The sequence below is a fragment of the Macrobrachium rosenbergii genome, chromosome 43, assembly GCF_040412425.1.
Source record: "Macrobrachium rosenbergii isolate ZJJX-2024 chromosome 43, ASM4041242v1, whole genome shotgun sequence".
In the NCBI taxonomy this organism is placed as follows: Eukaryota; Metazoa; Arthropoda; class Malacostraca; order Decapoda; family Palaemonidae; genus Macrobrachium; species Macrobrachium rosenbergii.
Genome location: NC_089783.1, coordinates 53,341,901 through 53,368,149, shown reverse-complemented (window position 1 = coordinate 53,368,149; position 26,249 = coordinate 53,341,901). Strand labels below are relative to the sequence as shown.

General features: G+C 37.6%; 1 protein-coding gene across 3 annotated transcripts; it reads left to right on the top strand.

Annotated features, from left to right (window-relative positions):
• Window positions 1–1,786: 1,786 nt before the first annotated feature.
• On the top strand, window positions 1,787–25,399 carry LOC136828912 (glucose dehydrogenase [FAD, quinone]-like). Of its 3 annotated transcripts, none has more exons than XM_067087233.1 (14): window positions 1,787–2,215; window positions 15,051–15,214; window positions 16,340–16,548; window positions 17,052–17,241; window positions 17,501–17,635; window positions 17,795–17,916; window positions 18,203–18,259; window positions 18,763–18,876; window positions 18,994–19,150; window positions 19,819–19,979; window positions 21,571–21,749; window positions 21,940–22,012; window positions 23,172–23,323; window positions 25,194–25,399. In XM_067087233.1, the coding sequence occupies exons 2-14, from the start codon at window positions 15,076–15,078 to the stop codon at window positions 25,333–25,335; spliced, it is 1,830 nt and encodes a 609-aa protein (XP_066943334.1). In that variant the 5' UTR covers window positions 1,787–2,215; window positions 15,051–15,075; the 3' UTR covers window positions 25,336–25,399. The 3 variants fall into 3 exon arrangements, with proteins under 3 accessions (XP_066943334.1, XP_066943336.1, XP_066943335.1); XM_067087235.1 differs by lacking the exon at window positions 1,787–2,215 and adding an exon at window positions 7,506–7,620; XM_067087234.1 differs by lacking the exon at window positions 1,787–2,215 and adding an exon at window positions 11,622–12,027.
• Window positions 25,400–26,249: the final 850 nt, after the last annotated feature.

Sequence of the window (26,249 nt, the reverse complement as noted above, 5' to 3'; positions counted from 1 at the left end):
AAAATGTAAAATTATCAAGGTCTTAACCCATATCAAAAGTCCTTCTACGACACAAGTTCAAGGAAAAGTTCTTATAGTTTTGGCTTTTATTTTAAAGTAGGAGAAAAAATTGAATAGATAAACAAGTCACATAGAAAAATCGGAGCAAATGATTATGTACTGTAGTCAACAGATTGCTAATTCATTATATATACTGGAGATATTTCAGGAATGACCACAAAAATACCCCCGGGTTCAGTCCCATGGAGAAGAAACAGTCTTCATCCGTTTCCTTAAAAATCCACTGTGCTTCTGTTAACTTGGACAGTGAATCAGGTACCTGGTGGTTATTCATTTGTGGGGGTTCTCGGGAAGGAGAAGGGAATTGTTTAAAACCAAAGGTTAACACCCTCTGCAATCTTCCCCTCGAGCAGGAAACATATGTGTATATATATATATATATATATATATATATATATATATATATATATATATATATATATATATATATATATATATATACACTAAGCAATTGCTATGCTTTCGTATGCTGGCCCGCTGGTGGCATAGCTGTTAGCGTCGTGACGTGCCACTCAGATGTCGCGGGCTCGCGTCTCCCCAGGCCAATGAAAAATCACTGGCTCCGTATCATGATCAGTTACTGCTGCAGCGTAGGGTCTGCAGTGGGAGGTTGAAACCAACATTCTTTGAAAGCTTGAATTTCAAGTCAGTGACCCATTTGGTGTACTTGTTCCATGTGAATAGATTTCATCTACTGAAATAATAATGATAATAATGTGAGGGCTCACTTTGGGACGGACGGGAAGGTTTACTAAAGAAATTCAATGGAATTTTGCCGATGAAGGAAAAATGAAAATGACTCTTGGGAACGGAGATCAATATCCTGGACGGATGCGTGACATTCTTCACAATGCAATTTCCTAGACTGGTTTTCCCGTCGCTGATGATCTTTGAAAGGAGAATCGCCATGTTTCCGCTATTTTTAGTTTATGTACATGTTTAAATGGAAAATGTTCATGGCATATATAATACTCTCCCCCAGCCCCAGCCCCCTCTCTCTCTCTCTCTCTCTCTCTCTCTCTCTCTCTCTCTCTCTATATATATATATATATATATATATATATATATATATATATATATATATATATACATGTATATAAATATTTATATATTATATATATATAATATATATATATATATATATATATATATATATATATATATATATATATATGCACACACACGCAAATGTATATATATACATATATAGAAATAATCAACACACAATCACGTGTGGAACAGAAATAAATTTTGCTCTCATCAGGATCGAACCCAGGTCTTTCAATTGAAAGACTTGCGTTCGATCCTGATGTGAGTCAGAAATTTATATACATACATATATATATATATATATATATATATATATATATATATATATATATATATATGCATATATATATATATATATATATATATATATATATATATATATATGCATATGCACTAATACGTGCTATACTCCACTTGTCCAAAGTGTTAGACCCGATCAAGTGCCCAGCGTTTCTTACATGTCATGTTCCCTATTTGCTATAAGGCCCAAAGAGCTTGATATAATCTTTGGCTGTGGCCCACCTGCCCAATATTCCTCCATTGCGGAAAGAAGTGGCCACTTTTTCGTACAGCAACGAAGGTGAACGAGTACAAGAAAGTTTTTTTTTTTTTTATTCTCTGGAGTCGGTAGAATCCACCCCGAAACAAACCTGAGTCTATTCTGAGTCGACGTCTCGTCGCGTCTGCAAATTTTGCTCGCCTCTGTCGCGGGGAAGTTGCCATCGAACGCCTGAAATCCGGAAATCAAAAATATATAAATATATATAAAAAACCCCAAAGCGGAATACGCGTTGCCATCTGAATTGTTGCGCAATTACACGCTGTGGGCTTTGTTAAGATGTGGGCGTGTGAACGGAAATTAAGTAAGGGCTACGAATGAGTGAAGATTTTATATATATAAGTCGAACCACTTTCTGAAATTGAGAGTCTACCTGCGACGGTTTAGCAAATCGGGACGCTTATAAAGGAATGATTTAATGTGGAATATTTTACAGGATTACGATCAGATGCCTAGCATTCGAAACTAGTTCTTTACCGTGAGGATATCTTGCTGAATGCGACTCCCTCAAGACTGGCTGAAAGAAGGAAAGCTACCAAGACTGAAGTGAGTATTTCAATACAGGTTTCACGGTACAGTGCATAGTTCATAGTACAATACATACGGTAGTGTGTACATATTTTTGGTGCTTTTTTTCGATGTACTTTCATTACTATCATCACCAGAGAGATAGAGAGAAATAACATTCACAATCAACAGTCCTTCAACTGAGCGAGACAATGAGACAATGACTTTTGCGAAAAAGGTGAAGTTTTTTCACTATACCCCGACAATGACTTTCCTCGTACATTTATCGAACACTGATACGTTTATTTACCTCATTCCAATTTCATCTTGTCAGTTCAACATTTACTTCGGCACTTACGCCTCACTGGAATACTCCTCGGTCTAAAGAGGTATTCAGTAAATGCATATTAAAAGTTGCAAATATTTTAATGTTACTCTTGCGACTACTTATATGCATATACACAAATACATATAAAAATACATTCATATATATATATGTATATATATATATATATATATATATATATATATATATATATATATATATATATATTATGAACGTAAAAAAAAAAATTCTATTTTGAGACGTCAGTAATGTGAAAAGAAATGTGGTTTATAACAACACAAAGAAACTGATGCAGTAATACTCAGGAAGTTCGCAATGTGTCATAAACATACTGACATTTGATCATCACATATCATACAAACTGACAATTTATAATACTTTGAGTCTAATAATATCTCAGTTCAGTAAATTGCGCATAATGTACAAGTCAAAATGTTCCCTTAGAAAGCCGGCCACATCACCTGAAAAAGGCTCAAGAAGAGAAGGAAAAAAATCGATAAACAAATAATACGATTGACAGATTGCAAGAATGCAATGACACTAAATAGAAAACCTTGACATTTATAATTTACGTCCGCCATTTAGCAATCACAAAAAAATAACTCGTTTTAGATACCCTTTAAACAATGAAGTACAGTTTAGCTTCCTTCTACTGTAAAAGCCAGGGTGTTCGGCACACTGTAAACAGCACTGGATTTATTTTTCAGCATTCGTACAGGCTAATAAAAGTGGGCTGAATAAAAGGGAGTGTTGAGCCAACTCTTCTATACGGAAGCGAAGTGTAGATGGTGAATGCAAGTGAAAGAAAAAGGGGTAAAGATGTTGAGAAAAAATGACAGGATTAGAAATGTAAAAATACGAAGAAGTAGTTAAAAGGTCTGTATAGGTGAAAGGATGGAACAGAGTATTTTGAGATGATCCGGGAATGTAGAAAGAATGGAAGAAAATGGGTTGGTGAGTGTATAAATCTGAAGCGATGAGGGAAAGGAGGAAAGGAAGGCCTAGAATAGACTGAATAGATGGAGTGGAAGGAAAGGCCTTGAGAACCAGTAAGGGCAAGAATGCGCTGAAGATATGAGCCGTGTTTGTGGGGGGTTTTCGACAAACTACTGATGAGCCTTCTTTACAGTTTTACCGCTCAGAGTTCGTCCACGATCCACAGGCTAAAGTATGAATGTGGCGGAGACAGTCAGCCGAGTCTCTTAAGCTACCCCATGTTTGTGGAAACGGCTAAATACTGAAAAGATTAATGGTACTAATAACAAACAGCGCTGGTTTATCTACTATCTTCAACAACACTCTGTGACAAAACGAACGCAGCTGTTCTCACCGTTATCCAAAGGATGCTTCCACCAACAAGAGATAAGAAAAAGCAAGCGTGGAAAGATTACAGAAAAAATAAATTTTTTTCCCTCTAATATCTCAGAAGAGAACTTTTAAAAGATTCAGTAAAATGTCACTGACAAGCAGGAAAACTTAATTTTGTTTGTACAAGTTTCTAGCGTAGATTTCTTAAGCATGATTTGCTTCCAATGCGTTCGTCAGAAGTCAAACCACACACGCACACAGATACATTATACAGTATATATATATATATATATATATATATATATATATATATATATATATATATATATGTGTGTGTGTGTGTGTGTGTGTACATATATACACGCCTGGAGACATGTTAAAATCAAGTTATATATATATATATATATATATATATATATATATATATATATATATATATATATATATATATATATAACCTTTTTCCCTTGTGATCACAACAACAGTCTAACTGTTATCATGTACATAATTATCTGTTTAGGTCAGCAAAGACGCAATGGGAAATTAACGGGACAAATATTCGTACCAGTACCCAAATTAGATAGTGGGTGAATATAATGTGAAACAACCTTAGGGCCCGCATGTGTAGTGTTTATAGGCTATTGGCTGTTTTCTGGAGAGGACGATAGCATACATTTTCGTCTCTATAATATTTCATACCTTCTTGAGACGAGTTTCTGAATTCACTCTTGCAGAAGGACATCGCATTCATAGCCACAAATGTAATGGTGCGTTTGTTTTACCCTTTATTTATACTAGTTTTTTTTTTTATACTAGCTCCTTTTTTTAATTCGTCGTTATGCTGATAATCCTTTCTTTGAGCCTCCGTTTAGCTTGGAACAGTAAAAACAATAATTTTTCAATATCTCTATGCGTTGGCGCCTAGAACAAGCAATTCCTAGAATAACAGCCACAATGCTTTTCATGGCGTGGGTTATCTCGATAGGCTGATCATTCATGGCGGGGTTTAAGCCTAGGTTGTATGTATTTTAGCTTGGAATAGGTTAAAACGTGTATTTTAACTTAGCCAAAGAGTAACAAACAGGAAACGACGATGTGTCGGCGATAGCTTCGTTCTTCGTCCCCAGCATTTCCTGGGGGGGGGTGGGGGGACTTCGGTGGGGATCCTTCCACACGGAGGACCTGTGGCCATGCACATCCGCTCCTTTCTTTGATTCGCACGTGCATGGGATATCCTGCTCCACAGCGGTAGATTCTGTGTTTGCCTTTGAAGGACAGTAGCCAATTGTACAAGCTGGTGTTCATGAATGAATACTTTGCCACTGAATTCGCAAAGCATCACATTTGTTCATAGGTGGACATTGTCCTCCATGCACATTCTGTAAATTGTTAGCCTTTTAAGGTCGTTTCATACAAATAGTTGCATGTTTTGCTTAATGATGATTAGAATCATATAACAATATTAAGCCCAGTAGTAACAAACAATTCGTTGTTCCAAATGGTAGTCCTCCGAAGCATGTATATTGCAAGATGGAAGTCCCGGCCTTAGAACAGAAATCTTGCCATGTTTAGCACAGATCACACTCATCTCTCCGCCATGAACAAAGATTGGCAAAGGAACTAAAAAACGACTCGTTTGCTTGTCGGGCATAGCCACTTTTACTTTTTTAATATTCACCGTTTATTCCTTTTTATTTTCTTCCTAGATCCCCAATCCGCCAAAGCTGCTTTGCGATAGAACACAACTCGTCTTGTATTGTACATAATAATGCAGAAACAATCTGAGATTTTTATATAGCCTACTACGTATCAATTGTCATATCCTCACTGTTATGGCACTCAGAGGAAATTAAAATCTACCTTTTTTTCTGAAAGATTTGATATTTTCAGTCCTGATATTGAGTGGGAGTTTATTGTACAGTTTTGGAGCATCAAATTTCAAGGCTCTATAAAGCCAACATTCGAATTGCATATTGGCTTGAATAACTTGAGACTATTGGCAGCTGTTCTTGTGTTGACTCCATCAGTTGAGACTGGATTATACGCAGCAAGTCTTTAAAGTATCTTGGACACTCAGCCCCGATAGTGGGTGAGTCACTGCACATATTCAAACATTCTTCTACTAGTTTTGGCAGGGAGCCATCACAGCTCAAAAAAGGAGTAATCCTGTTTTATCAATCTCGCCACTCTGATATATTTTGCAGCTTCTTGGTAATTGGTTGTCAGTCATCAACAATTTTCCCAATTAAGAGCCTGGAAACAAAATCCAAAATCATAGTCTAGTCTCGTGCGTTAGAGCATGTGCTGGCCTCGCTCTGGTTGAAACCACCGTGCTGATCTACGACAAACTCCCACGAATGATCCCGGTCATATAAATTAAATTACATGTAATGTATCAACTGAAGAGGGTATAGACCAAAGTCTGACAGCTAGAATTAATCCAGTATGCAATTCCAAATGTAATAATGAAGGCCAAGTGCGAGTCAAGGACTTTAGGCGATATGTATGTATCTGTATATATATATATATATATATATATATATATATATATATATATATATATATATATATATATATATATATATATATATAAGAGAGAGAGAGAGACACCTTCGATTACAAGACGATCCTAGAATTGGCTACCAGCATAAATCTGAAAACAACCCCTGAACGTTCTTTTTTGCCTCGACCACAAGTCAACCTCAGCCCGCTGCTTAGCTTTCATTCGGTCATTGAAACCCTGTCGCTATCTGCAGTCCACTTTTTCCCATCTTTTCGACGTTTCTTTTGTAAGCAACAAGTCATCGACTATGTACTTTTCAGTGGGTCATTAAGCGTTTTGTTAATTAAGTGAGAATATGAAATATGTAGTTAACGAAGGTGTTTCTCGAAAGACTGTATCATCACGGCACTCAAGATTTTGTGACCATGCTTCGTGCATAGCAATTATTTGCTTCTTAAGAAGTCATTTTACTCTTTCATCATTGCAGGCTATCTTGTATCTTTCGGCATTGCAGGCTATCTTGTATCTTTCGGCATTGCAGGCTATCTTGTACATGTGCGTAACAACGGCACCCGAGCATGAATTAATCATATGTAAGTCCAGTCGAGTCTGTACTGAAAAAGGTGGAGAGATCACTGCCACTTGGTTCGAACAGTTTCAGAAAGGGTTATGTAATCTGTTGGCTGTTCTATTTTATTTTCATGTTATTATTATTATTATTATTATTATTATTATTATTATTATTATTATTATTATTATTATTATTATTATTATTATTATTATTCAGAAGACGAACCCTGTTCATATGGAACAAGACCAAAGAGGCCATTGACTTGAAATTCAAGTTTCCAAAGAATTATGATCATTCGAAAGAAGTAACAGAAGGTAAGGGGAAATAAGGAAACAGATCAATTATTAGAAAAACAGGTAAATTAACAAATGAATAAGTAGATAAATAAAAACGTCAGTAAATTATTAGTAAACAAGGAGAATTGTGCTAGGGTAGCAATGCATTGCATCTCCGCTTGAACTTCTGAAGTTCCAATCGCACTACATCCTCACGGGGGCTGTTCCACAGCCCAACGGTGAATGAAGGAATAAAGGACCTCTGGATTGGAGAAGTTCGACAGCGAGGCACATTTACTGCAAACTGGTGCTGCTCTTCTGGGAATCTGGTCGCTCTCGGCAGGAAAAGGGGATCGGGGGCCAACAGTGAATGTGCAAGATCTCTGTTAAAGTACAGCTTTATGAAAAATTGACAGACGAGACCATCTGTCGATGGCTCAGGTAAGAATCTTAACTACTAACATTAGGTGACAGCTGCTTGCCACCGCGACCCACTCGGTCCTATGGTCGTTTCGGCCGCAAGTCACTTTAGGCCTAACATCCAAAACAATGTAAGACTTTATGTTTATTTTACCATTATTATTTCATGTTTTACGTACATCCTCAAGGGGCTGGTACTAAACACGGGGCCCATTTTGCACGTAAACGTGCTTGCGGCCGAAACGACCCGAATGCGACCCACTTCATCTAAATGAGGTGAATCCCTGGCACAAGCAGACATCCACACCGGAGAACTGTATTCCAGTGAAGGAAGGAGATGCGACCTAAGTCAGGCTGCACCGATTGCATCGTTTATAAATCATTGTTTATAAGAGGCCTTACGAACAATACCTAATCGTTCTCACGGTAATTAACTCATTCTTTTACTCTAATTGCTATTATCTCAGTCATTGCCTGATTCTCCTTCACTTACGTTAGCTATCATGTCACCATGGGAAGATGGTTGTGTTGCGGACTTATCAGCTGTTTTTTTTTTTTCGGGAAAAAAATTCATTATATTAACAGCCATGATTCATTCTAACAGACACTTACTTTCTATATAGATATATATATATATTTATACATATATGTGTAAAAATATATAGATATCCATATAATAACACATATATATACAGGATATATGTATGTGTGCGTGCGTGTATATATGTATATATTCATGTATGTATATTTATATACATATAGAGCCGCCAAAGAAGAATTAGAGGAATTTATTTCTGGTGATAGAAATTCATTTCTCGTCATAATGTGGTTCGGATTCCACAATAAGCTGTAGGTCCCGTTGCTAGGTAACCAGTAGGTTCTTAGCCACGTAAAAATAAGTCTAATCCTTCGGGCCAGCCCTAGGAGAGCTGTTAACCAGCTCAGTGGTCTGGTTAAACTAAGATATACTTAATTATATACATATAGATATGAATATCTATACAGAAAGCAAGTATCTGGTAGAATTAATCATGGCTGATAGTATAATGATTTTTTTTCCCTGAAGAAAGTGAATCCTGAAGCGGAATTCATAGAAAATCGAGGGTCAGCCTATTTAATCACCACTTCAAACGCTACACTTTCATGATGCTGACCACTTTGCCCACCCCCATCGTCTCCCTATATCATTTCATCTTCCTTATTTTCAACAGGTGGGTCTAGCAACCTTTTTGCTCGCCGGAACCAGCATGGTTTGGGCGGCAGTGAGCTTTTCGATTTCTTTGCACAGAAATTCTGTATGTACAGTTTCCCATTTTCTCAGAAGTAGTGCTGATAGTACTAGTCATCAAACTATACGTAAATTCAACACAAAACCTGTGGATTACTGTATATATTGATGTATGTTTGTGTACTCTGTACTTCATGAATACTGTCCGTTGCTAACGCATGCGCATGAATCTGCGCTATAGGCACATTCGCATAACTATACTCTTCCTGCTCCTCTTGGCGCCAATAGTACCCCTTGCCCGGCCTCTCTGCATATACCTGCTTGCTGTATGGAATAAAACAACCTATGAATCGGGATATTATTTCCCCACCCCTGCAAGCTTGTCTTCTCCTACAAGGCATCATCACATATCACCAAAACCCACAAAACAATGTCAAGGTTAAGGTTGACTTTCCACTTTCTGGCCATATCCTACCTCGTCTTGTTCGCCTCCTTTGCCCAGCAAGATTTACAGGTTTTTACTTCAGAACAGTAGGCGTCCTGGCACGCTTCACGACGCATTCGCAATGCCAATGGCAAATGACACTGTTTTTCTTGCCTCGTTGGTATGTAAAGCTCGATAGGTAAAAAACTGGGGGACTGTGCATTATTTTCGCTTCAAATTGGTTTCATAGGTCTAATCTTCCTCTTAGCCTCCTTTGCTTCTGTAATAAAGGATGGTAAATAAACACTTTCCAGACATGCCCAAAGGGACAGGCCTAAACGTCAAAGGAATCCTAACTGCTTATATAGGGAGAACTGACATTGTGGTTGGGTCACTTCCTTAAATGTAGGTAAAACTTCAGTGTTTCTTTTTTTTCCCCAATGCGTTGGCATTGATCGAAGGAGAAATTGTGGACCCAACTATTTTGGAATCTTTGTGGCAAAACCGGACCTCTGACATTTTATCACCTTTACTCTTTCTTTTTTGGAGTGAATTTTCCTTGTTTCGCTGCCTATGCTGGTGGCTATACCAGTGTTGACAACTGAACAAGAAGATAAAAGAAAAAAAAACACATACCAAGTAAAGCTGCAAAAAAAAAAAAAAAACGCAGCGTTTTTCCAGCCTGTTGGAAGACTAACCCAGATAATCTGATAATCATCTGTGGAAAGAAATGTCTATGTCAGTAACCTACTCAGGAATTATTCAGTGACAATTGTCTACGAACGTCTTAAAAACTAGCTCGAAAAGTTGTCAAACTAGTTTTAGGGAAGATAAAATGAAGGTCTAGGTGATGAAAGTGAAAACAAATTCCTTATTTCGTTGGAGATTCTTGGCAGCTAGAGCCTCCTCTTACATTGCGCATTAGGCCTATTATGTCGACTGAAGCATATTGAAGTGGAAACCTTTAGCAACAACGTATTGCATGCAATAAAAGTGAAATCGTTTTCATTATTGTAAAGCCAGCCAAAGAGTTCTTTTGTAGAGCTGCAAACCTGGAAAATTATGGACCATGACTTTGTTCACACTCCTTCTGTGTCAAAGTCATTCCTAAAAAAAAACCTTGAGAAACTAAAACGAATCACTATATAAAAAACAGGTCCATACCTTCAATGCAGAGGGCTTTCACTTAATAATTACGCTTCTGTTCTCTCTTTTTTGACGAATGTTAATAAAGAGCAACTATATATACTATTCGCAATTTATCATCTTAATTCCTAAAACCACTATTGACTGTCAGGGTATATTCTTTCTTGACCCGTTTGAGACGGCAAAAATATTTACCGTTTAGCAGCAAGAGGAAAAATTTCAGAAAACCACGAAGAGGTGGAACCAACGACGTACACTGAAAACGAAAATAAAAGGCCGTGCTTACTATTTCTTTTTATTATTTTACTATTTTATTACTCCTTTCTGTCCTGGATACGTTTTCCTGGGTAAAATTATAAATAATCATCTCTCAAATGCTCTTTAGAAATTCATATTCCGAGAGTGATTAGCAAGTTAAACTAATTCATTCATTCCCTGCACTTACATTTTCGGAGAAAAAGATATGTTATAGAGGATTTTTTTTTACTCAAAAGTCCTGGAACTGTATACCCGGAAGCAATAAACATATCAGAATACAGGTTTATTATTAAACACTTTCGAGAATTGTTTTCCGAAAAAGATATCATAAATGGTTTTCCTACTTCAAACACGTAATACATTTATATTTGAAAAGAATGGTTAATAATTTCCCCATCAGATAAATCTGAGAACTGTATCTTCCGTCATCATTTCGCCGAGCATTTAAGTCATAAAGGACGCTTCCTGATGGCCAGTGCAAAGATACAAGCTTTTTGTTTAGGCGAAGCATTGGCAGAGTCAACTCACCAGGCCAGATCCTGCATGGGATCAAGGTCCTATGAGTGACAGCGGACCTTGTCTTGAAACCTCGGCCTAGCTGAATTCTTCTCTCTCTCTCTCTCTCTCTCTCTCTCTCTCTCTCTCTCTCTCTCTCTCTCTCTCTTAATATGTAAATTGTTAAATTTTCCATTATTCTCTATTGTGCCGTGTTGTACCATTAATGTGTTGATGAAAAAATCCGAATATTTTACAAAAACTCCCATCCATTTTGCCCAAAGCACCGGCATAAACAATCCAACAGCAGTTTAAATTGTCCTCTTTTAACAGCAGTTAACTCAAAATACCAACTTACAGGTAATCTTGAAATAAACCAAACTACATCATGCGATGATGAAAACGTTAGCATAGAAACGAAAACGTTAACACACGATAAGTATTACCGAGCGTAATACAAATCATAGGCTACAACAGTTCAGCTAGTGGTGTAGGTCAGGGGTTTTTCTAGATCTTGGGTCACGACGCACAGAGAGATATCGTAAGAATCCCTCCTTTGCGGAAATGAAGTGTGATGGTCGTATATGAATAATAAAAAAAGTGGAGTTTAATGACTTTTGGATCTTCTGCGAAGTATATTTAGATCAAGAGGAATTGCGAAGGTGAGATTGGAAATACACAGAAAAGGTATTTAAGAAGCCAGCTTTGGTGAAAGACTGAATTGAAGTGTTTCGACATGGAGTGCGTGCTAGACCGATGTGAACGATGAGCTCTTGCGTAAATGGGTGCTAATCGCTGCTGCTGATGAGCGTTTTCAAGTGGCTGATATTGTGGAAGTTTCCTGTGCGGTCGATTCATCCATGACTTGGCAGATAAAGTAAGAATATGTCTGTGACTGTTGTGTTGTTTTTCTTGGGAGCCACCCGCTGTTTGCGGGAACTGTATGTATGTATGTGTATATATGCATATATATACAATATATATGTGTTGTGTATGTATGTATGGTCCTGTGAAAATTTGTAGCTTACTCACCCAGAAAGAGAGAGTGGGAGAGAAGTTCAAGATTTGTTAAGAAAACACATACAGTATTTATACTTTTGTAAGTGATTAATTACCTTGTGTAATTGTCGGCAAAATAATGCGTTTCTATTTTGCAAATTACACAACCTTTATGGTTTTTGTTCTATGTAAATATTTGGCTTTTTATTTACGCGTCACCTACTCCGAGGTGCTATTGTGCTAGTACTAAACGCCGTATGGTGAATGTAAAGTAGACGGCCGCACGAAGATATCGTTTTTTAATATAATTTGTCGACCACACTATATAGAAATGGGTGGATATAGTACTTTGATCCCCGAGGGGCTAGTACTAAAAACACGGCGTACCAAGGAGCTTCCGCCATGTTTAGTACTAGCATCTCTGAGTAGGTGATGCGTAGCTAGCAAGCCAAAGTAGTGCCCTTTACGTATAGTAGCAGAACAAATTATGACAGAGCTCTCTGAAAAACTGGTAAACCTCGCCGGTACATATTTGACGTTTGGCGACCCTCTTCTAGAGTCGTTTTTTTCTTCTTCTTCATTTACGACCTGCAACTTACGATAAAGCATACATAGTTTTGTCTCGTCTTCTCACGAAATAATTGTATTTCTCCTTATTTGTACCTTTCGGTAAACACGACAATCTTGATCATTATTGTTGTTACTTTGAATTAAGAAGTTTCCCTGAAATAACGATGGTCTAAGAATGTTCGTTTTCACATTGAGAGTTTAAAACAATTACTCTTCTTAGTTCTTCGTTGTCATGATGATTCGATTTTTGTCATATCTTTCTTGATACTTTGACAGCTTTGAATCGATCCAGTTTTTAAAGTAATACCATCAATAAGAAATAAATGTTATGAGAAATGTGAGAACAAGACTATGTATATTTACGTTTTATTCTGTTTTCGTTATATTTTTGTAATACCTTAACAGCTTTGACAAGGTCCAGTCTTGAAAGTAATTGTAATACACTAATCAAGGAATTAAATGTATTGAGAAAGATGAGAACACGAAATAAAAACTTCGCTCTTTATTTTTAATAATTTATCTGATGTCTGGTCCGAGTTTTTTGACGATTGAGTCGAAGGCGATTACCCAGATATGATATATATATATATATAGATATATATATATATATATATATATGTGTGTATATATATATGTGTGTGTGTGTTTGTGTGTGTGTGTATTATACAAAAATATTTACATGTATGTGTTTGTATGTATATGTATATATATCTATATGTGCATGTTATATATATTATATATATCTTTATATATTTATGTATGTGCATATATATACATGTATATATGCATGTTTTATATATATAAATATTTATACAGTATAATTATAATTTTGCAAGAATGACATTTGCTCAACTTATTGCCAAAGCCACGAAAGGCCAGCCTCAGATATTTTTCCCTGATTAGACTAATTTTTTTTCCTTAATGTAAAAAAAAAAAAACATCGTACCTCTGGAATACCAAGTGAAGTCACGGCCACTTTTGGTCACGTGACTTTGAACGACTGGGGGCGGCCTCTCTCTCCGCTCTTGCGCTCGTTCTAATGATGCGAAGGAATTATGCAGAAAGAATCGTGAAACAGGGTTATTAAGGGATAATTACGATCCGTTCTTTGCTTTTCCTGATTTCCTTAGTTGCAACTTGATTCTCTGCAGTGTTGCTTCCGAGAAAGCTCGCGGTTTTGGTGTTATCCGCGGGACGCTTAATTATTTTTTATTTGTCCCTTGTGTTTTTGGTATGGCAGTGTTATCATATATATTTATAGCTGATACACACACGCACACACATATATATATATATATATATACATACATATATATATATATATATATATATATATATATATATATATATATATATATATATATATATATATATATATATATATATCTGTCTATATTTTTAAAAACAATACTGATTAATATACACGCCACGTCTTTTGAATAGATTTTCAATGGAACACTGTTGTTTTACACCGCATTCTTTTCGTCGACTTACCAGTCAGGAGAAATCTGGTTCTGCAGAACCTTCATGCTGAGGTTGTTTCAAAAATTAAAATTATGATGATCAAAACTTTAAAAAAAAAAAAAAATCCTTACCAGTCATTTTATTTACCGTCCAAAATTGTCGCTTTTGCTCCGGGAATTTCTCTCGACATGATTTTTTTTTCGTCATGTGGCAACAATAGACTTAAAATATTTCTTAAGCGGTTTGCGGCGAGAATTTAGAGCTCACTTTCGTTTATTTGGCCTCGTTTCGTACTTACGCCCTTTTTTGATATTTTTTTTATACATACATGTAAAAAATGGACCACTGTGAAACTAGTTTTTGTTCTTTACAGCTCTATCCTTGAAGTGTAAGCTTGACTATGGTAAAAAAGGAAAACGAGAGAGGGATCTGGTCTAAACGATTTTAATTACTTGTACTCCTGCGGAAGCATTTATCAGCGGAAACAATATATTTCCAAAAGTCAACGATTCGTTGTATCATCTCATGAGGGCGAACCATTCATTACTGTTCCAGATTGTGTGTCACATACACACAATCACGTGTGGAACAGAAATAAAATTCTGACTCACACTGAGATCGAACCCCGTCGACCTTTCGATTGAGAGAGACCTGGTTTCGATCCCGATGTGAGACAGAAATTTAGTAGGTACATTTATGTACCGTTCGTTTTTGACTGAGAATGCTTGGGACTGCATTTCATTAGATGATCGACTAGTGTTTAGATGTGTGTGTAGGCCTGCTACGTTACGGTACATTAGGCTTAAACACAGCAATGACATTCTTCTCTTTAAAAATGTAATGTAATAAAGCGTCCCTCTGTTCCAGATATATTAAAAAATAAGAGAAGAAAATGTTTGTAGACGCCTTGGTAAGGATTGTCAGTGCCGCCGCCCTTCCATTGCTGCGCATTCTTCTTTACCTTTTGGTGAACGAAACCGGCTACTACGGGCTCAGAGAACCGCTGACGGAGAGCTACGATTTCATTGTTGGTAAGTTAAGACTTGGTGATTTTACTTCACTTTTATCCCTGCACGGAGGATTTAGCTTAGTGTAACCTATACAAAATGCAGTCGTACAGTTCTAAAACTGTCAAGAGGGTGCGTTAACTTCATTGTTCTTGCTCGCTGAGAACCCTGGTTAAAGTCTACAGTACTACTCGTCTGCAGTTGTCACACAGTAGTATTTACTTTGAGCACATTTTTTTTATGTAAATAATTCTAAACAAAATAACAGAAACTCGTTATCGTGTGACACACCTCCTTTTAGAAATCAAAAATGAAAGAACTGACATGACTGATTATGATGAAAGTTCAGAACCATCTTATTCCAGTATTTATTTTATATTTATCTTTTTAGTCTGTTTGATTGACGAACAAGTAGGAGCTCTGTCGTATAAAAACTCCTCTGTAATAATTTTAGTTTTGGCTTTGTGCGTTGGAAATGTGGTGCATTTCTTCATGGTTTGCTATTGTGTTGTATAAGTATGTCTCTAACCACAGACGGTATTATGGTATCCCGATCATGTCAAGATTAGCGAACCCAATAATCCCCATGTAAAGAATGGCCAACTCTTTCCGGTCCGAACTCCAATTCTACAATAGGGCTAGTACTAAACACGCCGAAACACTGATTCATCTACACTGTTTCGCCGTGTTTATAGTACTAGTCCATGGGCTGGTCAAATGTATTTCACCTTGTTTAGTACTAGCCCCTGGGGGGATCAAATGTCTGGTACCGAAGTGTTCATGTCTAGAACAGCGAACCCGATTATTACCACGTAAAGAATAACGAACCCAATAATCTTCTTGTAAAGAATGACGAACCCTGCTGTGAGTGGGTTCGCCAGTGTTGACATGATCCTAGTATCCATTATAAGGAAAATGTTCTGACGTTTTTATTTCATTGCACTGTGAACTCCTCGCACATTTTGTTTCAAGTAACCATTTTTATACTATTGCTGTTTTCTGTTGGTGAATTATGCTTGATTTCAGTGCCTAAATGCGTACAAAAAACTATAATCTCTTTGTCATAGGTGGCATCAACAGTTATTCTTCTTCTTTGAAGATCGTTGAATAAGGACACAAATTCCTAAAAAAAAAAAAAAATCTTTACAGTTGGTTCGGGACCAGGAGGGAGCTCCGTGGCCTCAAGACTGTCTGAGATAGAAGGCTGGAACGTACTTCTGTTGGAAGCAGGGAGTCCACCTCCTCCCGATTCCGTCATTCCAGCCCTTGCCTCCCTGAGTTTCCTCCCTGGATATTCGGCCGACTGGGGCTACAACTCAGTACCTCAACAACACGGGCTGAAGAATTTCGTTAACCAGGTACAATAGAATGAAGGTTTATATAAGTTTAATGTGAAGGTCCACATAGATTTTTCTGGCCTGAGTGTCAAATTTCACAAGGTACATAGGTCCAAATCGACTTCTCTGTCGTGGCTAACCAAGATCTCTGTGACTTAATATACTCTGATGTAGTGAGCTTTTATTTCTGGAATTTAACACTGACAGCAACATTTGCAACTGGGGTCTTCTTGTACTGAAGTCAATATCATGATTATTAATATAGCCATTTCAGTGGTAGGCTCTCCTTGCTCTCCATATGAGTATTAACCCTTTCTGTTGTATGGAATAACAAATATTTCCATCTTAAATAATATAACTTGCATTCAAATCTTGAGTATAGTAATGAGCGACAGAGCCGCAGGACCAGTAGATATTACTCTGCTTAGATGAAATGTTGAGGCTATACTCAGTAGCTTACGGTTTAAGGGATCAAGTCCATGTTTTCTCTAAACTAATTATGGCTATTTATTTAAATGAATCAGGCCGGTAGGCTAACTCAAGGGAGAGTTGTCGGAGGTTCCTCTGCTATCAACGGCCTCCAGTATGTTCGAGGAAGTCGACAAGATTTCGATAACTGGGCTGCTCTAGGAAATCCAGGCTGGGATTTTGAGTCCGTTCTGAAATATTTCCACAAGGCTGAAAGGTATCGAGGGTCTGCCAATGATCCTGCAAGTGAGTAGAATTATTAAAAAATATACTTCGTGTTTTGACTCATTGTTTGGCGACCATTTTTTTTTACACATCTTTGACATGCCTGATCATTACTATCTTTAATGCACAAAGTAATATTTTCTTTCATGACCTTCTGCTAAGTCATATAAGTCTTCATTTATTTTGTAATTTTAAAAGGAACCGATGAACCTTTGCTTTGTACAAGTTACATTTCCACCAGGTATTACCAAGCTTAACTAACATTTCCGATTTCGCACAGGGAAATACTACGGCACTTCCGGTCCTATATCCGTCAGACAGCTTGCAAAAGGGCCCTTGACGCGCGCTTTCATTCTCGGGGGCCAAGAACTTGGATACCCCGTCCACGAGGATTCGAATGGACCAATTCAGTTAGGTTAGTAGCATGGAAGTATATATATAGGCCTATGTATTTGTGTGTAAAAACAGGTAGCTTGAAACATGCATTATGTAAGTTTTTTTTGCGTGTATCTAAAAGCGAAAAGGAACAAGTGCTCCTTAATAATCGAGCTGCCCTTTCGTATCATTCCCAAAGGGTTCTCGGTTTCAACCGTCACGATCGGAGACGGAATGAGGTCTTCAGCTGCCAGTGGATACTTGAAGCCTGCTTCAACCAGACCCAATCTGCACATCCTCCACAGCGCCACTGCCCACCAGGTAAGGTGCAGAAATGAAATCAGTGGTTGCCTATAGCTCTATGGTTAGGTACAAACTGGAAATAAATTTACGACTGCAAATATCTTTCAGGTTTTTATACAAATTGGAACTAGATTAATGGATAGCAAATATCTGAGCGTTAAGTTTGTTGTGGTCGCTTTCAGATTTCCTTGTTTTTCATGCACAGTTCAACGTCTGTAATAAACTCAAAATGATGTTCTAACTGAATTTTTCATTAATTTCATCAATTCTTTTGTGTTTAGTTACATTTTCCATTATTTTGCAGATCATCTTCGATGACAATAAACGGGCAGTCGGAGTGAAATTTGAGCACCGGGGCAAGGTAAAGAAAAGTACATTAATCTTCTTTTCTTATTTCCTCAAGAAGAGAGACCTTACGCATTTCAGCATTTCTAATTCATTAAACTGCCTACTGGAATATTGCACCGTTGGAAAATATATGAGTATATAGTACTGACAAACAAAATATTTGATATAATATTATTCACATAATTTTTTTAATGACCGAACTAATACTGAGCAGGAGTTTCTCTCTTTTTCCCAAAGTCGAATTTTGAACATCGATAGACATAAACATTTGTGTTCAGAAAATTTTTAAAAATTTATATTTGCACTCACGCACACACACACATATACACACACACACATGCATCTGTATCTGTATGCGTTGCAAATTCATTACAACATGAAGGATGTTGCTTATGGAAGCAAATCTCAAACCGCAGTAACTTCAAAACTGTAGAATTTTCAGCTTTGTAGGCTAGTGTGAAACGCGTCCAAAAGGGCCTCTCATTCTAACTGGTCTCTTCTGACCTTCCCCGACAGGTGATAATCGTAGGGGCCAAGAGAGAGGTCATCGTGTCAGCTGGAGCCATTGGCTCTCCCAAGCTCCTCATGCTGTCTGGAGTAGGTCCAAAGGAACACCTATACAAGCACAAGGTAACTCACTGCTTGCACTGCACTTGAATAACAGCATCAACCAGTTCACAAGTAAACCTACGCAATTATTGAATCTTTTGCTGTTGTTGATGTGTCATTTATCTTATATTTTCACAGATAAATTTAGTGGCGGATGTCCCTGGAGTGGGCATGAACCTACACGACCACATCAACATCATGGGTCTGAGCTGGTCCGTCAAGAGGGGTCTTATCCCCAACGTGCTTTCTCAGCTTAGTGCAAGAACCGTCAAACAGTACGCCAAGAATAAACAAGGTATCGAATACTGAATTGATTCTTTTTGTATCATTTTTAGATCAGCGACTACTAACGTTCACAGCGCGGTCTCAACTGAATCTCCAATGACGAGCTGCGTGATTTTTTCTTTCCATCTAGACCAATAACGCCTAAGTAACTCCTATGGACAACCGTCACTGCCTTGGTCTGTGCAGAGTCTCAGAGAATTCACCTCCTTCAGCGTCAAGATAAACAGTGCTGCTAAACAATAAAAGAAGAGTCTTCTAGAATAAACTATTCAGATTAGTTTGTTGATATTCTATTTCATTCATTCATAGAGTTAATGTACGACATATCTAATGCTATTGTTGAGGGTACATTATCGTCCTCAGTCACAGCTCTTGAGCAGTGGTGATTATTCTTGTCCAGCGTCTGTCCCACGGATATCAGTCTATTATAGATGATCTGACGTTTTCTTCGTTAGTTCAGCATTCCTAGTAGTTAGTCTAACAGGGATTAAGTTTTTTCGCCCTCTCTCTCTCTCTCTCTCTCTCTCTCTCTCTCTCTCTCTCTCTGTAGAGTAGCCTTTCTACATAAATATTCTAACCTTATTTTTACCAAACAGATTATTTTCAGTTTATGAACTGAATTTCGTATTTGCCCGTTTATTTTATTTTCATTATCTACTTTCTTTCTCTTACCCGAAGGACCGTTGAGTGAAATCCCAGCAGAAGTGCCAAGCTCTTGGGTCAATGTTGGAGGAGGAGTCGACCCACTTTGGCCAGACACTCAGATATTCTTCAACTCTCTCCTTCCGACCAGTGATTACGGCATTGTTTATCCGTCGTTGTACAACTTAAACAGAGAAGTGAGTGGGTGAATGGGGAAGATCCCATTCAGGCAAAATACTGTCCCTGTGAATCTAACTTGCTTGTCTGGAAGAGCGTGGGACGTTAGACTGTCACTCCTAATATTTCAAATCTTTAGAGTTTTCCTTAGTCAAAACCTGTTATAGAGATTTTCCCTGTTTTATAATATGCTTCTACGAGACCTTAAAATGGTGAATTATCCCTTTTTTTTTGCATTGATTAACCTTGCAAAAAGTTCTGTAAACAGAACTTCATTTTATTTAACCCAGTTCTGTTATGCTTTTTCTTATTTTTTGCCAAAATATCACCTTTAGTCTTGGAAATCTTCCACTGGTTTAGTTCGGTCCAGTACTGAGCTTGGAGACCGGAATCTTCTTCCTCTCTCGCCGTTCATATTTTGGAAATCTCTCCATACTTTTGTTTTCCCATCATAAAGCATTTCTGTCTTCAAGATGCAATAACATCCATCGCTTCTTTTGAGGTCAGACATCTCTGTTCATTCCAGATGTCCCATTTCACTTCTTTGATTGCCCCTCCCGTCGGCTTGCAAGTGAGAAATATTCTCTTATGATCCGTTATGCCTCGTGACTAAAACTGGATGTATGGAAAGGGAAGATTTCATGCATATGCATCAGTCGCAAACTAGATATAACAAAAAATGGTGTCCTTGCTTATAAGAGTTAGAATCACATAATACAGAACGTGTTGAAGTCAGGTACGAATGGTCTCCCAATTTAATCATGTAATTTTACTGAATCATTACTTTCGTTTTCCCTTATACTGAAGCGGTCTTTCGCTTTTAATCCTCTACCATTCATTACACTGAGTACCTTTAAATGTTCTGTTATCTTATTTTGGTGGGACTTTTACATGAACTATTCAGCAAAAACAAAATATAGATTGTGCATTTGGGGCTCTGTGAGATATACATCATGCCAATAATATGATAGTTTTCCAACGTTCCTACACTTCAAATTTTGCTTTAATAAAGTCCAACTGTAATCACTCATTGGTTCTAATTGGGTTTTGTATTTTTGTACAGTGTTTAAATGATAGTTGACTTTATTCTAGTTTTGTATCCGTTATATCTTATATTTCTTTTTACTAATCTAGTCTCATATTTCTTTTTTTTTAATATGATTGTCAGTAAGAATTAATGTATGCATGCATATATATATATATATATATATATATATATATATATATATATATATATATATATATATATATATATATATATATATATATATATATATATTAAAGTAACAACTCAACTTCACGGACTAAAGCTTAGCAGACTGTATTTAGCTGCCATATAATGGTTTTTTTTTTTGCTGTGCTACCATTTCAGAAGTGATACATTTTCAGATACCTCTTAAACTGAATGTTAAATGGAAAGCATAGACTAGTTTAGGTTAGGAACTATGTGGAACTGGTGCTAGCTGTAAGATATCTAGAAATTATTCAAGCGCAACTTTAATATAGGATCTTGGTTACTTATCTGAAAGGCTAGACCCAACCGTGATCGGTTTAGCCAAGGTACTACTGTATATTGTTAATATATCTATATAAAATCTTTTTTACTCTCAGAGATTTTTGAATTACTTGGGTGACCTCATAGGCCAAGAAGGCTACTCGATCCGCCCGGTTTTGGTTCGACCCAAAAGCCGAGGGACGATCCGGCTCAAGTCCAACAACCCTCGAGACGCTCCTTTGATCGACCCGAATTATCTGAGCCATCCGGACGATGTTCGGACTCTGGTGGAAGGAAGAGAGGAGAGAGAGAGAGAGAGAGAGAGAGAGAGAGAGTGTGTGTGTGTCTGTCTGTGTCTTTCCGTAATATTATAATAAAATATATTAATAAACTTGATAAATTATAGTAAATTACAATTATTAGTCTAGAGTGTTTAACTGTCAACGTTTTGTTCGCCTCGTACTAATAATTTGTCTGATTCCAGGTGTCAAATTATCCATAGCTCTGGGAAACACTTCCGCTTTCGCCAAAAATTATTATCCGAAATTCTACGATAAGGTAAGTATCCTTCTCGTCCTGTCTTTGAAAATTAACAAAGACAAAGTTAGAGCTACACAATAGACTATAGGCTAAATCTCGGGTGCATATTATGCACATATTACTTGTGCGCTGATTTGAGCATAATGTATTGGTTTACAACCAATTTCCCTGCAAGTTCATGTTTAATGCATATCCACCTGAACTTATACGCATTATCTCTACTGAGAGAGAGAGAGAGAGAGAGAGAGAGAGAGAGAGAGAGAGAGAGAGAGAGAGAGAGAGAGAGATATCCCAAAAAATAATTTTTAACGGTCTGTCGAGATCAACGTCTCGTTTTCTATTATGCCGAAATAAACGTTTTCTGTTCATTTTGGAGAACACAATAATATTCAGGGTAAACTCTGCGAGTCGTTGGTGCGACGTCAGTTTCCCAGGAACCCATTTTCGTACACTTGGTTGCATCTCGCACTCAGCAACAAACGCGGTTGTCAAAATAACTGTCGAAATCAAACATGTATTATGGCTGTGACACACTAAAAACCTTTACAAAGAACTTAGGCCTACCATGATCTGATTGTTCTCGTTCTTACTTCGGTACTAATTGCCTTTTTTAAAAATTCGTCATTTTTCTCACGAATAAAAATTTTCAGTTTCAGTTATTAATTTTACAGCCTAAGATATTGCTTACATAAACATCTCGCGTAAACAGTGGCGTTCCTGGTGGGGTGACTGTTTGAAATCGCCCCCCGGGACCCAAAGTGAGGGGGGGGTGCCCAAAATGCGAAATTTAAGAAATAAAATTTCTGAAATTTGCATTTACACGTGCCTTTAAAATTATCCTATAATTGCTCATATTCTAAAAATTTTCCCGGGGGGCTTACAGTGCTACCCCGCCAAAACCCCTGTTTTGGCTCGCTTCTGCTCGCCTCCCACCCCATAGGAGGGGCCCCAAATGGGACTGTGCCCCCAGGGCCCCAAAATGTCTGGGAACGCCCCTGCGAGTAAATGCAGAAAATGGAAAATTATCCAAAAATGAGCAGCGGGCTTCCTTATTAGCAGTTTCATCGTCTATATTACATTTAATCCTTCCCTCCATTACATTTCATTTAATTTTTCCTTCGATTATATTTCCTTTTATCTTCCCTTCCAAAAGACTGAATTCACATCTCTTTTCCAGCCTCTTCCCGAATGCGCCAACTTCAAATTTGCCAGCGACGGTTACTGGGCATGTTACGTTCGTCACATGGGAAGCACTTTCCTTCATTTGGCCGGCTCCTGTAAAATGGCCCCTCCCTCTGACCCCTTCGGCGTCGTTGACCACAACCTCAAGTAAGTTCAAGATGAGTTCGTTGCCCCTGAATAAGATTTGGAGAAATTTAGACGGTGTGTAAGACCTCCATTCTGTGAGTGAGCCTAGAGAAGACAAGTTACATTACCACTGTATATAATTCAAGTGTGGTAGATGGCTGCATAAATTAAGGTAGTTTATTTACTCTTTATTTTATTATGAAAAATAATTAAGATTGATATAATAACTACACTTAACAGGAATTAGGATATCATTTTGCATCCTCCCGAAGTTGACATTTCTGTCTCCTCACCCAAAAGATATTTCATGCGGGACTGCATCTGTAGACCATGTGAACTTATTACAGACAATAAATTTAATCAATTTCTTTAGCTTCAGTTCCATTATCGTACCTGTTAAAACGTAAGATGTAATCGGGAGTTATCCGAAAATTTCATGTTAGACGAACACTTGTTCATAATTGCTGTTTTCCTTTGGTATTATCCCCCTCTCTGTTTTCCATTTTTTCATTCATAACTATGGTTCTATGGATGCCTGCTTTCCAAGTTGATGGCGTCTAAGGCTTGCTCCAACTGAATAGTTGCGCTTGACAGTGATATAACCCTGTGCCTTTGGTTAGGAACAGTTACGGGATGCTCCAGGAGCAAGAGCCCGTGCCAGCACAAGACTGGCTTAATCTTAAACAACAAATTAGGAACACTAACTTCAACATTATTTCCAATCCTCTGCCATCATAGGGAGCAAAACTGTAAAGCTCGAACACGGTTAGTCTAAAGCAGTGGTTCTCAACCTTTTTATTACCACGCCCCCTCTAAGAGCTGGTCCTTCCCTCCACGCCCCCTTGCATCTATGAGTAAAATTCCCTCCCAGATTAGGAGGAAAAAAAAAGAAAGAGGAGTTTGAGGGACAGGGAGGGAGGTAAATAATTACAAAGTAATGGTAACCCTAGCGAGTCTAACTAGAGTGGAAGACTATGGGAAACTAACGTTAAAAAGGCGATAATTTTTCATTTTTTTATAAACTTCTGATATTAGTTCCTCACTCTTGTTGAGAAAATAACGAATATAATTCTAGAATTTTTAAATTTTTCCTAGGCTTCGCGCCTCCCCTAGATATTGCTGACGCCCCCCTATGGAGAGTGCCCCCAGGTTGAGAACCACTGGTCTAAAGCGTGGGCAAAATTCTAGGGACACCAAATGACACCACATGACACATTATTCATGAAAGGTCTCATGTCAGAGGGAGTAATTACTCGATCTCTTGCCAGAGAGTCTTCGGCCTTGTGAAGGTCAGAGCTGATGAATAACGAATCATCCATATTGTTCCATCTCGGTCTAGACCATGTGTGTAACAAATGAGGATAGCTTTTTTCCTGAAATTTTTTCGGTTTTCAAGGCATGTGTTACTTGGTTCACACGTTTGTATTGATAAGTCCTCGCTTTAAAACACGTTTTTTCATGTTGAAGCATTAACTTAAAAAGACCAACAAATCTATAGGTTTAGTTTTATTAATCTTTTACATTTGTACTGATGTGAATGGAAGGTAAGGGTCCCAGTGCTAGACTTTAAGACAACCCTGAACTCGATCATTACAATTTTATTCTCATTCGCTGTTGACAAGTTACTTGTGTATATATTCGATCATCTGTTGATTAGTCATTATTCCTTATTATTTTCAGTTGTTCTCTGCCAAACTTTACGTGCTTTAGTTTCGTTTCAAGCATTCTTTGGCTTCTTTAACATGAAAGCATGCACAGTTTGAATGTCAATAGCCATAGTGGTGGTCTATTAGGTTTGTTCTGTATGAAAGTGTTCACATGATGGATAATAATAAACTGAATCTCTCTCTCTCTCTCTCTCTCTCTCTCTCTCTCTCTCTCTCTCTCTCAGGGTACGAGGTGTACAAGGTCTCCGCGTAGTGGACGCCTCCGTAATGCCTCAGGCCACCTCTGGCAACACTGGCGCGCCGACTTACATGATAGGAGAGAAAGCAGCCGATTCCATAAAAGCAGAATGGGGTGTCCGAGGATAGCATCGAACCGAAAAATTGTCTCTGTAATTGTTCTGTGATTTTCTTAATAAATGTCTGGAAGTTAGCAGGTGCTTATTGATAGTATCCGTAGCGAGGATCAAGAGCGTGAAAAAAGCTGTTCTTACGAGTTTCTTTTCCCACTGCGGACCCCGGGGATTCACAAGTATGCTTTTGCCGAAATCTGTAACAAACTTAATACATCTCAGCTGCTCTTCCCTTAATCTTAATTAACCTATAGCATTGTGCCCTGAAGATGGCTGGGCTGGGGCTGTGCAACCCCTTTCTATAAAGATTTTTAATATTCTCGGTCCTTTATGAGATTTCCTAAACGCTCCTGTGTCTACAGTCAACCCCAACAAAAGTGTCAAGTGACTTTCTAGCCTAACAATTATCTATAAATTTTCTACGAGATTTCATCTTCATAGAAGTTACATGTTACCTACAATCATTTACTCTAATTTTTATCTATTTATTTATTAATTTATCTTTGAATTTGAAGCCAGTGGCCCCTGTGGGCTTGTTCTATACGAATATGATTCATCTACTGAATAATAATAATAATAGCAGCAAAAAAATCTTAATGTTATGAATATATCTTGTTTCACAGTAATATTCACAATTAACGAACAGATAATTAACATTCTCTATGGTACGACTGTCACTTTCACAATACATTGCCCGCTTAACTAAAACTTCGCTGTCACCTGATACCCTTAGGCTGGCGGCCTTGACGCTGTCTACAATGATAATCATTTAACAGTCTACAGGAGACGATGCTTTCATGGCGATTCCATTGCCTTGGGACACAAGACCTTCAATGCAAAAGACTTGGAAACTTTTCCGCGAACGTGCCCCGTACCTTTTCTGATGTAGAGTGACCATCTTGAAAAGCACTGCTTATGTTGGTAGTCATT